The sequence below is a fragment of the Oryctolagus cuniculus genome, chromosome 4, assembly GCF_051225735.1.
Source record: "Oryctolagus cuniculus isolate XC-2025 breed Fujian yellow rabbit chromosome 4, ASM5122573v1, whole genome shotgun sequence".
Classification (NCBI taxonomy): Eukaryota; Metazoa; Chordata; class Mammalia; order Lagomorpha; family Leporidae; genus Oryctolagus; species Oryctolagus cuniculus.
The window spans coordinates 52,209,475-52,226,948 of record NC_142870.1 but is presented as its reverse complement, the minus strand read 5'-3'; the positions used below and the strand labels follow the sequence as shown (position 1 = coordinate 52,226,948).

The following is a 17,474-nucleotide window of genomic DNA, read 5'->3' as shown; positions in this document are numbered from 1 at the left end:
TTACTGAAGTAAAATATTAATTCATTTTTATACTTCTTAATCTTAAAATGCAGCATTTTCACTCAGCCAATGAAATAAAATTTGATACTATATATGAAAACGTTCTCAAATATCCCTCATTAAATTTTAAGTTCTCTGAAGACAAGGAGTGTCTTAACTACTTTGTATCATCATTGCCTAAGATAAGTCTGCTAGATATAGAGATATTCAATATACATTGAAAAAACAAGTTCAGCTTCATCTGGTCTCAGAACATTTATATGTGCTTGACAGTAAACCACCAAATGCCATTTTAACAAAATATTATTCTTTTCAGCATAAACAAAGCACACTAGTTGGTATACTTCATTTTTATGTTTTATTGATGATGATATACAGTAAAAATTTAATATATATTAATTACCAAGTCCCTTATAAATATTTAAAATCTTTTTCGTATGTACAATTCATATTGCAAAGTTATGCCACAAACTAAATTTCTGAAGAAAATTCAAAGATAAAATGTACTATAAGATATCATAAATCATGATGAAATATTGAGATGGCTTATAACTCTGACTCTTAAACATCCTAATTATAATACAATATACATCTTTAACAAGAAGTTGGTAATTCTATAGTCCTTTTGAGAGAAGATTTAGTTTCCATATAATTAATGGTCACATTAGCATACCTGAAGTTTTATGTTCTTACAAAGCTCATTCAGAGTCCATAAATGCAAGCAGAACATTACAAAACATTCTTGGATGCACACACATTTAAAAAAAATTAAGGTATTCAGTTAGCCTTATAATATTCCTTGAAGTCAGAATTTCTGAGGTTTCCAAATACTACTATTTCACGTCTTCACAGCCTGGATCTGATCTGGTAACAAAAAACAAACAAAAAATATGTCTCTACATGGCAGAAATTACTTTTTAAAGTAATCAAAGAGACATCTATGTAACATGGTGGAATTGTATCTACATACCTATTTTTAAAATGATGTTTTTTAAAGAACAATTCATAATATAGTTTTTATTTTTTACTGAAGTTGCACATGCATATAAAAAGTCAGTTCTACAAGACTGTATGAGAAACAGCAGTCCCTTGCTTCATCTCCCTTCCCTATTTTCAAAGACAACAACCTCCAACTCCCCTCTAGGTGATTATTTGTGTATCTCTAAATATGTTTTTATTATTATTTCTTGAAATGTCAGTTCCTTCAATGTACCATGAGGTATCACCTCTCTCACATATCCACGCTGCTCTTGGGCAACCCTCATAAATAGTTGTAATACTCTCAATTCTCTTTAGTAACTTATGTAGTCATTATCAATATGACCATGTGATGATACAGGTGGTTTACTATCTGCTACATTTTTGTTTTCCCTGGAGTTAATAATTGTCTTCCTGCCCCAATGCAACCCATCTGTTCAGTTTATATGCTTAACACTAATTGAATCCCCTACTCCCACAGTTTAAACTTTTATGCTTACAAAGCACATCAACAATGCATCAATTTCATCTTCTTGAACTGTCCCTTACAGTATTATTAAACTCAACAATCTAGACCAATTCATTGTTTCCCATGCCTGCCAACTGTTCTTTGAACAAATCTCCTTCAACTATCATTTTTTTTTTTTAAAAAGGTTTATTTATTTTATTTGAAAGGCAGAGTTACAGAGCAACAGGTAGAGAGAAAGAAACAGAGAACCAGAAAGAGGGAGAGAAATCTTTCATCTGCTGGTTCACACCCCAAGGGGCCACAATGACCAGAGTTTAGACAGGCTGAAGTCAGGAGCCTGGAAATCCATTAGGATCTCCCAGGTGGGTGTAAGGGCCAAAATACCTGGACCATCTTCTGCTGTTTTCCCAGGCACATTAGCAGGCAGTTGGGTTAGAAGTGGAGCTACCCAAGAGTCAGACTGGGGCTCATATGGAATGCTAGCATCCCAGGCAGACCCTTAACTCTGCACAAAGTCAGCCCCTCCTTTCACTATCATTCTAAGATTTCCATTAACATCCATAGGATTCCTTTCCCCACTCTCTTGTGCTGGTTTTCCTATTTTATGAGATCTTATTTTCTTTCTGGTCTATTCACTTGTTTTTCAGGAGTAGTCTTCTCAGTTTCCAGTACAGTAAAAGGCATAAAAAGCAAATTCTTGAGAGACTTTATATAGCTAAAGATGTCTATTCTACTCATATAATACATTGATGCTACCTGGTAGTATAATTCCATTGTTTTCTCCTTGGTTGTTTCCACGCATTTCTCATTTATCCCAAGGCATATACATTGTTATTTTGATTAAGCTGATGTTTTTAAGTTTCCTTATGTTTTATATGAAACCGCTTACTTTCTCAGGGTGGCTGTAGAATCTTCCATCATTTTTGGCACTGGAGTGGGAATATTTTTACCCATTGCTTTGCTATCTCCAGAAGCTTTTCTACTGAAAATTCATCATTCATTTCTGAAAAATATTGTTTGATAATTTGCTGTCCTCTGTTTGTGTTCTTTCTGAAAATTCTATTAGTTAGAGCTAGGGTCTCCTGAACATGAATCTTTATTGTCTTTGTTTACAATTTTTTACTTTTTGCATTTTTGCTGTACTTTTTGGAAGACTGCCTCTTTTTTACTTCTTTTTTATTGAGTTTTCCATGTCGACTCTTATTTTCCAATAACATTTTTTATTCTTATTTTCCAATATCTCATATTTTTGTTCTTTGTTCCTCCTCAAGTAGTATCTTAGTCTAATTCATGAAAGTGACACTTTTGGGGCCGGCGCTGAAGCGCAGTGGGTTAAAGCCCCAGCGTGTAGTGTTGTCATTCCATATGGTCACAGTTTGAGTCCTGGATGCTCCATTTCTGATCTAGCTCCCTGCTAATGTGCCTGGAAAAGCAGTGAATGATGGCTCAAATCCTTGGGCCCCAGCACCCATGTGGGAGACCTAGAAGAAGGTCCTGGCTCCTGATTGGCTCAGCTCTGGCTTTGTGGCCTACTGGGGAGTGAACCACAGTCTCTATTTCTCTCTGTAACTCTTTCAAATAAATGAATCTTTAAAAAAAGAAACACCTTATTTTATTTCTTTGAAGAAATGTTTTCCAAAAAACTAAGTTTTTAAAAATGTTCTCACTACATAAATTCTACTTCCTATAACATGTATTTGTTATATTCCCCATCTTTCATGTTTTCACTCTGAAATGCTTGGTGATCCTTTGCCGCCAGGTCAGAGGTATAAATGCACACTAAAAAGTTTATTGGAATTTGGGGTTGTGTGGAAAGCTTGTCAACTATATGGTCTTTATTCTACTGTGCCTGGTTAAGCCATTCCAATATTAGTACCTTTAGTTCTTTTCTCTCAGGCTGGTGTGATTTCACAAAGGTGACTCTTGCTATCTCTTGCCTACTGTCAGTGTTTTTTTGGGAGAGGTAGAAGGTAGAGGAGGATTGCAATATTCAGTATGAAAGCTTTCAATTACTCCTCACTCTCATTTCAGTACCACAATACACAGTTGTGTCTGGTGTGTTCCAGTTCAGCGATGCATTGTTTGACTTCAGAAAATAAATCTTCAAACTTCTTTTGTGAGGGAAGATGTATAACTATGTCTTTTTTCAGCCCCATCTTCATTATTATTTTCAATTTCTACTAATTTCTGAAAGTTGGAGGGGATCTGTAATGTAAATTAGGCTACATTCCAACTTTTCCCAGTGCCAGCAGAGAATTTAGTTTTCCAAGGTTAAGTCATTTAGCACCCATCAAATATCTAGCTTCCAAAATCTGTTTGCCATTTGCACTAATTCCCTGCTTTTTGTCCAGGTAAATGGATGTCTTTTTAGAAAGTTCCTTTATTGTTAGTGAGATCTGGGGAGGAACTACAACTGAGTATGTATGTTCAATGTTATATTTTTTCAATGGAATACCCATATGTATAGTTTATAAAAATTGACTAACAAAACTAAGTATGTGTGTTCCATCTTCTATTTTTCAATGGAATACCCATATGTATAGTTTATAAAAGTTGACTAACAAAACTTGGAGCATTATTAACTTTTTCCATACAGATAAAGTGATAAAATGAATGTTTCATTAGTTTGTGGGAAGATTTCTTTTGAAAAATAATCTTATTTGAAACTTTAGAGCTAGAAAACTGACAGTTGTCCAATAGGTTCAACTAATTCTATAGTGGTTTAAAAAATGCTTCATAGTTTATTCAGGTGCTCTTTTTTTGGATCATTATACATGCACAATTATTGAGAATCTTTCCAAAAGATATCAGAATCATGCCATTAAAAATGTCATTTAATGGGGCTGGTGTAATGGCATAGTGGGTAATGCTGCTGCCTGAAACACTGGCATCCCATATGGGCGCCAGTTCATGCCTTGGCTGCTTCATTTCCAATCCAGCTTCCTCCCAATGGCCTGGGAAAGGCAGCAGAGGATGGCTAACATGCCTGGGCCCATGATATGGGGTATTCAGATGAACCTCCTGGCTTCTGGCTTCTGGCTGGCTCAGCCCTGGCCTTTGTGTGCACTTGAGTAAACCAGTGGATGGAAGACCACTCTGTCTGTCTGTCTGTCTCTCTCTGTAAATCTTTCAAATCAATAAGTAAATTTTTTAAAAAAAGTAATTTAATATTTCACCAGAAAGCTTCCCAACTTAAGCTTAACATAGATTAAATTGGTCCAATTAGAACCACAAGCTTTCTTTTCTTTTTTTTAAAGTATGCTAGGAAGTTTCCGAATTCTAGAAGCAAAATGAATAGATATAAATTCAGAACATCTTTTATAGTTAGATGTACATAAATGCCTTTGGCTAACAAGAGTTCTAGGAGCCGGCACCGTGGCTCTATAGGCTAATCCTCCGCCCACAGTGCGCCGGCACACCGGGTTCTAATCCTGGTCGGGCGCTGGATTCTGTCCCGGTTGCCCCTCTTCCAGACCAGCTCTCTGCTATGGCCAGGGAGTGCAGTGGAGGATGGCCCAGGTCCTTGGGCCCTGCACCCACATGGGAGACCAGGAGAAGCACCTGGCTCCTGGCTTCGGATCAGTGCAATGTGCTGGCCGCAACGCGCTGGCCGCGGCAGCCATTGGAGGGTGAACCAATGGCAAAAGGAAGACCCTTCTCTCTGTCTCTCTCTCTCACTGTCCATTCTGCCTGTCAAAAAAATTAAAAAATTAAAAAATTAAAAAAAAAAGAGTTCTAGGTACAGACTACTTGCCTGTATTTACTGCTATTTATTTTGAAAAATAGGTTCTTATCTCTTTTCAAATCTAGAAACAGTTGCGAACATTAAACTATAAACTATTTACTACTATACAGGAAATCTGAACAAAGGACCTCCTATATAAAACCAAACTGGTACACTTATTATTTATGTACTTAGTTTCCTGCTCTATTAAATAGTGTGGTTAGGTAAGAGTGTAAATGTAACAATGTATTAAGTCTTTTTTATGCAAAGTACTGAAAATCTGTATTATCTAACTTAATCCAACATAATTTATGATATTTAAAAAACTTTTCAGAAGAAAAAAATTCTCTTCACACAACAGTAAGGTATGTCTCCTAACATGTGAAGGGGTTAAATAACAAGTAGTGGGAAAAAATGCTTTACTCAAAAGCTTAGGCTCTTTTTACTGCTATTCCATGCAGCTTATATAACAACATAGGGATACCACCACTTACCTTGCAGAGGACTGTTGTAAAGGGTACATAAAGTGACATGGCAACAAAAGGACACAAAGTATTTCTAATAATGTGTCCTCCTTACAAAGATTTGAGAGATAAATAATGGATCCAAAAAGTCAAAGAAACAAAGGTAGCAAGACTACAATTGGCTATGTGTACTCTGATATTGGATTGTTACTGACACCTAGTGGCCCAATTGCTAAAGACAAAATCAAAGAGGGGGGAAAAAAGGAGAGTTACAATTTAAAATCCAGATGACTATCAATCTGCTTTCAGTAAGTTCTGTGGTCTGAATTAGTTTATTATGATGAGTGGATAATAGGGTTTCCATCTATGCTATTATCTTTATTGTGAGCAATGGCAATCACTTGTAAAATAAATCAGGGCTGAAATTATGCTTCTGGTATCTTCTCAGGAATGTTACCCTGCAATCTGCTTCTGGTGGGAATCCAACCTATAAAACTGACCATTTCTTTATCATAGTCTAAGAACAGAAGTAGGCAAGTTTACAGAAAAATCCCACCATTTCTGCTGAGATGCACTACACATTTTCAATTTTCACTTAATTGTAAAATATGTCTAGAATGCAGTTTAGCAGTGTCATATGACTGTATCGATATATAAAAGAGATCAAAATATAATAGCCTGTGCAGTTAACTAAAAACACCATACTTTACTAAAAACAAAACGAATATTTATGAAATACATATTTAGTACTTTGAACCAAAGAAATACTATGTCTTCTGAAGTATGGGCTACTCTTAGATCTACCAGGATTTGTGATATATCCCTCCTATTGTTTCTAGCATGCAGAAGGAAAAAAAAATACACATATCAGGCATTAGAAAGTTTAAAAAGAAGTTAGGGTAGGAAGATTCTAAATAAGAACAGTCTTCAGTTGTTCTCACAATTGAAAATTTTTGATCTGGCCATCCAGACTCTGCAATAAGGACCTATATAGAACTTGGGTTCATTCACTTCTATCTATTGCTTTGTGTGTTTCAAGTCATTCTGGTGGCTATTAAATAAGGTAACCTTAAGAAAAATGATTTATCTTGATTTTACTCCCTTTTATAGTAAGCTTGTATCAACCTAGGATAAGTATTTTGATAAATAACAAACAGAACTGTAAATATTATACATAAAATATCAACAGATTACCAGTATTTACAACACTAAATACGGTAAAGGTTGTATAAGCATGCCATGGAGCTTTATATGAAGTATAATGTGATTCTTAAAAGATACATGCCTTTCAGACTTATTTTTAGTCATGGATACTACAGTCTAATCCTTGTCCCAAACTTCAAATGTGCTTTGGTACTAAGTCTGACAGAAATCTGTTGCCATAAATTGAAACTATTTTCCAGATTTTTCATACATGTTGATTGCAAAGATGCAGACATCTTATTTAAACAAGTTTTTGGAGGAATATATTAGCAGTAAATGCAGCAAAGTTTGGATACTTACTGTACCCTTTTTTCTGATAGCAGAAATAAATGGAAACAAGAGGAAAAGAGGCAATGATATAATAAAAATAAAATGTGAAAAAGGAAGTCATATGACTGGAAAGGAAACAAAGGCTGAGAATACACAGTGCTTTGTGATGTACCTTGAAGCCAGTCTACACCTTCTTGCAATCCTTCTCCTTTTATGGCATCACTAGCACTGTAATAAAATCCACAAGAAACGTATCCATTTCATTATATCGTTCAATCACAGGAATAGAGACCTAAGTTTTGCCATGTGGCAAATTACTATATCCTAGGAATACATACCTAAGGCAAGACTGATTAAGCACCAAAACTGAATACAAATAGGAAATAAAAATGTGAGTGCTCAGGAGCAAGACATGAGAGAATTATTCACAGTTTATTTAGACATCTTCAAAAGTGTATCATTAAGGGTTACTAATTTTTGAAAAATTGCACGTAGATTGACATTAATAACAAATACGCTTTGATTCATTTTCCCAGTGGAGAAAAATTTTGTAGAGTCCATTGTTACGTTTTGTTCAGATCCAATAGTTCAACAGCATTTATTTATTAAAAATGTTGGATTTAGGTTGTAAAAGATTTATGGGATGCAGTTTTTTATTTTAAGTGGAATTTGGTATTTATAAGGTACAAACCACTTAATAATAGCTTTGGTAAGATAGTAGAATGTAAAAAATACTCAGTCTATTTCAATTATAGCTTTAAATTTATTAGCTGTAGGAACCTGGCTGAGTTACTACATTTGATCTTAGCCAAAAGGCCAAGATGTGATGAGTTACTTAATTCTTTTGTCTTTAGTTTTGGCATCTGTAAAATGGGGGAATATTAGTATTGACTAATAGTATGATTATCGTGAGAACTATAAATTTGAGGGGTGTGTATTTGAGTATGTATAAAACAAAAGAAGAGGGCCCTTCCATGGCCTTTCAGTCTTAAGAAAATAAACTTATATTCTTATGACATTTCTATATATTCATAACTTAGTTATGTAAGCCAAAATAATAAAATATACAAGACTTTTAAATTATCAAATAATCGTTTTAAGGGATACAGACTGACAGTTTCTCTTAACATACTATTATTGGTCTACTAATTCTGTGTCAAAATACAATGACTATATAGCAATTTATATTTATACATATTTATACATATGAAAGTAGATTTTCTGACTAAGGTTTCCATTATTGTGCTGAAGCATGACTTTAAAATTCAGTGAAATACCTAAAAAATTAATCTGATTCTAATCTAAAGAAAAATTACTTCCATGCAATTACTTATTAGACTAAGAATATGGCTTATATTATTTTAAGATATGAAGACAGAAAAAAAGTGTGAGATAAAACAATTATTCAAAGCAAATTACTCATTTTTATAGCAATAGCAAAACATCACGACTGAAATACTTAAGTAAAGATCAAGGTATTGATTTTCTTATATACCTAAAGTTCAAACAAGTAACTCAATGAAGAAATCCTTCTCCTCTAGTAGAGATGTCTACTATACCAAAATTCCTGCATCTGTTCCTAACAAGTCCCAAATGTCTGACTTGTACTTTTCATATAAACCATATGACCTTTACTAGAATAAATGCAGTCTTCATCATCTCTTCCAATGCCCCGTGTGTTAGACCTATTTGCCTCATCGCCTATAATTTCCCCCTGGATCACTCTGTTCCAGTCAGCCTGGACCTTCTGCTGTTCTTGGAGCACAGCAAGCAAGGCTCATCTCAGAAGAGCTTTTTCCTCACTGACCTCTCTATCTGGACTGCCATTCCCACAAACCTTTGCATTAATGTTCCCTGGATTCAATTAGGTCTCAGAGGGCACACCTCTTATTACTGTTTTTATTATTGTCTTATTTATTTTTTGTCATTCTGACCACTGACTTATTACATAAGTACATTTATTTACTTATTATCTGTCTCTCCCACAAAATAGTAAATAAGTAAATATGTATATATCATGTTAGGGACTGAGTCAAAGAATACACAAGAACAGTAACACAATCTTAAAACCAGAGTTGACTATATGTATAGGATATGGTAAAAAATAAACCAGAAAAACTTTCCTTTAATTTTCCTGTCTATATTTCTCCATGATTTTTTTTTTTTGCATGGTAAGTTTATCTGTAACTAAGGCATGTGACAGGGGCTATTTTATCTCTGTATCACTAAACTTTACTTTCATTTCTATAATGGGAAAAGGACATATTTCAATTTTATAGGTTTTTTAATACTGCAAAAAGAAAAAATATAATAAATGAAATAATACTAATTTGAATTAGTGAAGAGATATCTGGATTGAATCAAAAGTAGTCAAAATTACAGATTCTTAAAAATATTTGGCAATCTTATAGTTCTTACAGAAAATATTGAAATATATTTCACACATCCTTATAGCATCAGGATATTAATTTTTCTCTCATAGATAAATGCTGAGATGGCACATTTGAATAAATAGATCTGTTAAAAATGCTAATTATTTTAAGTAGAAAGAGGATGTTTTACTACTTAGATCCATGTTTTTGAATGTCATATTTTCTATCAAAGTGGTTACAATACTTCAACAACAAAAATATGAAAACTTAGTCTACAGGGGCCAGTATTGTGACACAGCAGGTTAAACTGCCTCGTGTGACACCTGCATCTCATTCATGTGAGTACAGGTTCAGGTTCCAGCTGTTCCATTTCTGATTCTGCTCCCTGCTAATGAGCCTGGGAAAGCATCGGAAGAAGGTCCAAAGCACACATGTTGGAGACTTGGAAGGAGTTCCAGGCTCTGGCCTTCGGCGTGGCCCAGCCCTGGCCATTGTGGCCATTGGGGAGTGAACTAGTGGACGAAGATCTCTTTTTCTGTCTCTCACCCTCTTCGCAATTCTGCCTTTCAAATAAATATTTTTTTAAATAGACTAAAGTAGAAAGGCAATAAATTTAGGTATATTTTAGCAAAATATTAAAGTTCTATCTCAAAATGTTTATCATATGTTTCCTTACCAATAAAGTATCACAGCACCTCAGAATCTAACTCAAAAACCATTACATAAAACCCTGAGGTTTCTGTTGACTGCAAAGTAAGAAATACTCTATTGGAGACAAGCACTGTTTCACTCCAGGCTTGAAGCCTTGAATACTGAGGTTTCCTCTGACTGCAAAGTAAGAAATACTCTATTGGAGACAAGCACTGTTTCACTCCTGGCTTGAAGCCTTGAGTACTGGGAAGATACAGGGCTTTCTCGAGCTCTACTCCATGCCATTACGCTTTCAGCAGCCAAGTTTAGCTCTGAAAATTATTCTCTGAGCTCTACTACTTCCTTGCTTCACTTCTGGTTGCCCTTCTAGAGACAGCAGATTTCCAATCTTTCCCCACACTTGCCTTCTTTAAAAAAGGGGGAAAATTCTGAAAAAAGAGGGATATATTATGGCTGGGAGAGGTAGGTAGGTAAAATGGAGCTCAATAAGGTAGTGGTAGGGAATAATATTCCATATATGATCTCTGGTTATCCTTGTTGAAATATTTTAGTAGAAAGGCACAGTGGAGTTAAAAACATTAGTAAGAAACTATTTTTCCTAGTGAAAAAATGAATAAGTTGTCCAAACAAAATAAATATTTCCATTTCTATTTAATCATTTTAACAAATATTTATTGTGTATCTATTATGTACCAGTTATTATGTTACCACTATTTACAGAAGTGAACACCACTGAAAAAATTCCAGTTCCTAACAAGCTAATGTATTAGTGTAGAAAAATAGACTACACACACACACACACACACACACATATTTTGTACATATCTTGCATCTACATCATATGGTAGTCAGTCTCCTGAAAGAAGTACAACAGCAAGACAGGAAAATTATTTTGGTGAGTGGTTCAGACAGGGAGGACAAAAGTACAGATGGTGCTGAGCCGATTCCATGTGTGGAAGGAAATCAGGAAGAATACATAGGCTATTTAAGTTATTCTATAATGGTTACTTACATTTTTCTATCTCCCAAACAATATGAAAGATTTTAAAGTAAGACATTCATGAAAATCTACAACGTCACAAAATTACTTAGTTTATTTCTTCCTATGTTTAGTTACCTAGAAAATGAGGTTAGAAACAAACAACAAAACCTCTAAGCTTAGAGATTTTTCAAGAAGATAAAATGAAAAGTAAATATAAAACTTTACCAAATATGCCATGGTTTATCTTTTATGTTCTCTAAACACAGCAACTGAGACACTTTTACAGATGTCACTGCATCTCTAAGATCCATTTTGTTTGCAAAGAATAAGATTGGAATTCGACGATGTTTAATATCTAAAAGAGAAAATAAGACTATTACCACACTTCCAGTTTTTTGGGTCACTTTGCCTTAAATCTTTAAGGTTGAAATCGACCAAAGTGTTTTCTAATCACTTTTTTCTACACTGCACAAACATAAGCATATAATATATACACTGTTGGGCTTGTAACTGAGCAATAGAAAAAAAGTATTTCCTATAGACCACTTATCCTCTAGCCAGGAGCTTTAAACCAAAGATGGGGTATAAGTGGTAAGCTCAACAAGAAATTACAGAGAAGCTTGTACACAAAAGGGTAAAATATTTTGTTTGTGTCATTTTTAATGTTAAACAAAAAGAGGGGAAACTTCAAGTAGAAGGAGGAAAAACTGTATCCTAATTGTGGTTTTCACAGTAGCAAGTCTAGATATTTTCATAAGACATTTTTACATCATTATAATTTTGGAAACATTTTTCATTGTTTTGAATACAGAACCCATTTTATACAGTTCAGAATCTGGAAGACACAAAATGATACATAGTAAAACAATCTCCCTCCTCCTACCTTTGTCTGGGGTCATTTAATCACCGACAGCATCAATAAGCTGGCATCTTTGTGGGAATATTTTATGTATTTCCAAGTGTAATTATTAAGTTATTCTTCATGCAAATAGTAGTATTCTAAATCTTTATTTTTTTATTTTATGGTTCCAATATCATTATTTTATAATTTTTCTTAATTACATGTTTTAAGCTCCATGGCAACACATGGAGAGTTATTTCTTCATTATTTTAACCATTGTAGAATATACTTCTTTTAGTACTATGTATCATGATTTAGCCAGTACCCAATGGAGATTTACTCATATTTGTCACCAGTCTTTACAACTACAAATGATGCTATAATGAATAAACTTGTATTTAGGTCATTTTGTATAAGGCTCAGTATGTCTGTGGGATAAATTAAAGAAGTGGAACTGCTGGGTCAAAGGACATGTAAATAGCTATTTTGATAGACATTGTTTTCCAAATTTTCATTAAAATTTGTATCAACTTATACTTCAAAAAAATGTATGAGTGTTTTCACTCTTCTCATTCCTCTAGCCAAAATAATGTTATTAATCTTTTGGATTTTTTTTTAAAGATTCATTTATTTGAGAGGCAGAGTCACAGAGAGAGAGAGGTCTTCCATCCCAAATGGTTCACTCCCAAAATGGCTATAACAGCCAAAGCTGGGCTGATCTGAAGCCAGGAGCCTGGAGCTTCCTGCAGGTCTCCTACATGGGCACAGGGGCCCAATCACTTGTGTAGGCTTCCACTGCTTTCCTAGGCCATTAGTAGGAGCTGGGTCAGAAGTGGAATAGCCAAGAGACTCAAACTGGCACCCATATGGGATGTGGGCACCACAGGCAGAGGCTTAACCTACTATGTCACAGTGCTGGCCCATGGATCTTTTCCATATGATAGGCAAAAAAGCATGAACACAATGTGTTCATGTCTTTACTTGCATGTCTCTTTAGAAAGGCCAAGAATCTTTCCATACATTCAAAAGATCCTTACATTTACTTTCTTTTGTTGAACTGTCTTGTCATATCCTTTCCCATTTTCATTTAAGCTTTTATTTCTTTATTGATTTATAGAAACACAACTAGTACAGAAATAGGCCCTATAACTATGATATAAGTTGCAAATATTTTCCCTTGCCTGTCATTTGACTGTTCAGGGGCTATTTTTCTATTCAAAGATATTTTTATGGCCTTCACTTTTCAGAAAAAAAAATTCTTTATACACTTCAGTGGTGTATCACTCCCTTGAAAATTTATTTCATAAAATAAAAGTATCAGTACCTAAAGATACATGAACAAGGCTACAGTCGAGAAATCAAGGTTTCTATTAAATTTGAAGCAGATTTTATAGGAACTATTTCATCTTATTAGGCAATGGTATCACATTTTTTGAACAGAAAGTATAAAGATAAACCAAAGAAGATACACAACCAAAAATGCATTTTAGGCCGGCGCCGCGGCTCACTAGGCTAATCCTCCGCCTGTGGCGCCAGCACCCCAGGTTCTAGTCCCAGTCGGGGTATCGGATTCTGTCCTGGTTGCTCCTCTTCCAGTCCAGCTCTCTGCTGTGGCCCAGGAAGGTAGTGGAGGATGGCCCAAGTGCTTGGGCCCTGCACCCACATGGGAGACCAGGAGGAAGCAGTTGGCTCCTGGCTTCGGATTGGATTGGCGCAGTGCGCCGGCCATAGCAGCCATTTGGGGGGTAAACCAACGGAAGGAAGACCTTTCTCTCTGTCTCTCTCTCTAACTCTGCGTGTCAAAAAAACAATAATAATAATAAAAAAATCATTCTTAACCCAGATACAAGACTGTTAAGTTTTTAAAGTGAAAAAGTGATATTAAAGGTATAAACTTTTTTTTAATTTCAAAAAAATTGAATAAGTTTGTAGTTGTCAGATAAAAACACAAAAGACACTATGAATGTGCAATAAGAACTGTTTAAAGGACCTATGCTGTTTTCATTTAATTTTTAACAAATCGTTTTTTTAAGCCATCATACTGTACAAAAAGCCCTAGCACAAAGTCTACTTCAAAATCTTTTTTGAAATGAGTAAGGCTAGAAACTCCATTACACAGTACTTACTTCAGAATTCTTTGCAGTCAGAGAAGGGAGGAAGAATAATATCCACCAATAGATGACTGATTGAATGAATATAGTATACCCTCAGAACAGCATATTGGGCCCCATGAAAAGCAGTAATTATATAACTACATTCAGTTTGACTGGAAAGGATTGCCATTGTGCAGTATTAATTGAGAATCAGAAAATACAGAAGATGTAAAGAATATAATACCATTTTAGTAAATGATGACAGTCTCAATAGCCTAGTCCTCAACCCTATAGATGTCTTTGATGTGTTTATGCTTATATTTATATACATGCTTCATATATTTATTCTTTGTATATAAATACCTGTCTTGAGAGAATTCCTACAATATATATTTAAGAAGTGTTTTGATAAAACACAAATACACACAACTCAGTAATAGAGCAATGCAAAAAAAAAGATGTTAACCATAATAATTTTAGTAGATGTTATAATACACTGAGTTTTACTTCCTTCATTACTGTTTCTGCCTGAACTATTTTTACTCTTCTTCTACCATTTATTTTTTATTTCAGAGGCACAGAGAAAAACAGAGAGGTCTCATCTGCTGGTTCACTCTCTAAAAGGCTGGGGCTGGGCAGAGGCCAGAGACAGGAACTCAATCAAGGTCTCTCCCATGGGTGACAGAACCTCAATTACTTAATCCATTGCTGCCACCTCCCATGGTCTGCATTGGCAGGAAACTGGAGTAGGGAGTTAAGAGCTGTGAATCAAACCAAGGCACTTTGATGTGGGACTTGGGCATCTTAATTGACATCTTAAAAGGCCACATACCCACCCCCAAATTATTTTGCTAGTGGCACACATCTACTTACATAATCTGAAAAAAGGAATTTTTAGTTTTAGGAAATAAATATTAGAGATTAAAGAAAAACTGCAGAAAGTCTTGAAATTTTAAAAAGCTGGTCATTTGGTAATGATATTATAAATTCTGCATAATGTTTTAAAATTCAAAATGTTTAGATAAAATGTAACTTCATAATATAAGCAATACTTTTTGCTGCTACCAATGAACAAACATCACACATAAATGGACCCCAAAGCACATATATTACAGACTAAAGACACACACATACCTGGATGATTCAGAAGAGTATCAAGTTCTTCTTTGGCCACAACCATTCTTAGTTTATCACTACTATCAATGACAAAAATAATGGCTTGTCCTTCTCTAAATAACATAAAGAGAAGAATTAAAGCTACACTGGGAAAATTTTCCATGTTTATTATCCATCTGCACTTTCTAACATATTATCTCTTTATAACTATATCCATCATTAGAAGTTTTTATTTTATCTCTTATCACTTTATATGATTGGTCATTATTTAACTATTCGTCATATTTCAAGTTAAAAAAATCTCATCATTTGGATGGTAAGATGATAAACTTAATGACTTGCCATTTTATAACTTAAAAAATGAATAATTAGCTTTTTGTTTAAAAAATTAGAATATAAAATTAGGAAAAGACCATAATTATACAGAAAATAATGTGTATTTTGGGAAAAAACAATTGATACTTTATATATGTTTTCATATGAATATGCACACCTGTATTTAAAATGAAATTCAAGTGTTTTGGATCTTTCCATTGACATACATATAAACATTTCCTTTATTTTCTGGCATGATAGTTTGAAGCACTTTTATGTGATACACTAAAGCTACCCAACAGTGTTTCCCAGATTTTTTTTTTACCTTAAGCTACAATGAGAAATACATTCTACACTGGATTGTAGTTGATAAAGTATCCAGATTTTACATATTTTAATAACATTTTCTTGAAACAATACTTCAAAATAGGTTTTATTTTATCCTGTTTTTTTTTCTTTTAAAGCTGATAAACAGTCACTGAAATTTCAGTGCAGTACTTAATACATCACTGATTTCTCTGTGTCTTTAATGATTACATAGAATTCCACTGAGTGGATGGGACTTATTTTTGGACTTCTGGGTTATTTCCAATTTTCATTACTATGACAAACCTTGCAATAAATATCCTATCTACACAATGAAAATTTGATGCTTCAAGATTTGTTATTCTGAGTAAAATATTTAGGAATACATACACAACTTAAAGTTTTAGACAATCTCTACCAAACTACACAAATTTATAGGGCTATCCATATTTTTTCCACTTTGTCAGTCCTTTTCAATCAGAGTCATTCTAATACCATTATTATTTTTCTTTTATATTATTAATTTGCTGATAAGTTTCAATACCTCTTCATATCTTTATTTGGTACCTTATTTTTTTGTCATTTACATATTATAGTCATAAATTAAGATTTTCATGCAGAATATCACTGATAGTCACAAGAAGATAAAAATAAAATAACTTTGCAAATACCATTTTCTCCTATTAAAACACAATTATGGGGGCCGGCGCTGTGGCGCAGTAAGTTAATCCTCTGCCTGTGGCACTGGCATCCCATATGGGCACCGGTAGGTGCTCCTCTTCTGATCCAGCTCTCTGTTATGGCGTGGGAAAGCAGTGGAAGATGGCCCAAGTTTTTGGGGCCCTGCACCCACATGGGAGACCAGGAAGAAGCACCTGGCTCTTGGCTTCGGATCGGCACAGCTCTGACCGTTGCAGCCATTTGGGGAGTGAACCAACAGAAGGAAGACCTTTCTCTCTGTCTTTCCCTCCCACTGTCTGTAACTCTACCTCTCAAATAAATAAATTAAAAAAAAAAACCACAATTATGCATATTGGCAAAATCATACATTACTAGCAGGTATAGAAAACAGGATAACTGGAAATATGTAACTATTAGAGGTTTAAAAATGTTCAATCATTTTGAACCAGTGATTTTATTTCTCAATTCTTTCTAAGAAAGCATGAACTATACCACATGGGAGTACTAGTTTGAGTCCTGGCTGATCTGCTTCCAAATCAGCTTCCCGCTAATGTGTTGGGGAAGGCAGAGGAAGATGGCCCAACTACTTGGGCCCCTGCCACTCATGTGGGGAGGCCAACATGGAATTCCTGGCTCCTGGTTCAGATGGCCTAAACCTGGCTATTGCAGCCATCTAGGGAGTAAACTGGCTGATGGGAAGATCTTTGTTTCTCTCAGTCTCTTCTCTCTCTCTGTCTTTTAAATAAATAATCAAAAAAAAAAAAAAAAACTTTCCAACCAATAATACTACACTCAGAAAAGTTATCCTTCAGAAATGAAGGAGAAACAAATTTTGCAAGATAAACAAAAACCAAAGGAATACATCACCATCAAAACAACTTTGATAACCATGCTTTAAGGAGTCCTATACCTGGAAGCAAAAGGAAGATAACTTCCACCATGAAAACACATGAAGTATGAAATCCACAAGAGCATATCCATTAAAGAAATCCAACCTTATCAATACAGT

The 17,474-nt window shown here is 34.6% G+C and overlaps 1 protein-coding gene across 1 annotated transcript in view; it reads right to left on the bottom strand.

The window, feature by feature from the left end:
- Positions 1–339: 339 nt before the first annotated feature.
- The window catches only part of ARL6 (ARF like GTPase 6), a 39,465-nt gene continuing 22,330 nt past the window's right edge, over positions 340–17,474 (bottom strand). Inside the window, exons 5-8 of the mRNA XM_002716750.6 lie at positions 15,182–15,276; positions 11,339–11,468; positions 7,281–7,336; positions 340–864 (exon numbers count right to left, since the gene is read on the bottom strand). Coding sequence (XP_002716796.1) covers positions 839–864; positions 7,281–7,336; positions 11,339–11,468; positions 15,182–15,276 — 307 coding nt within the window. The 3' untranslated portion in view covers positions 340–838. The remainder of the gene's footprint in view (positions 865–7,280; positions 7,337–11,338; positions 11,469–15,181; positions 15,277–17,474) is intronic.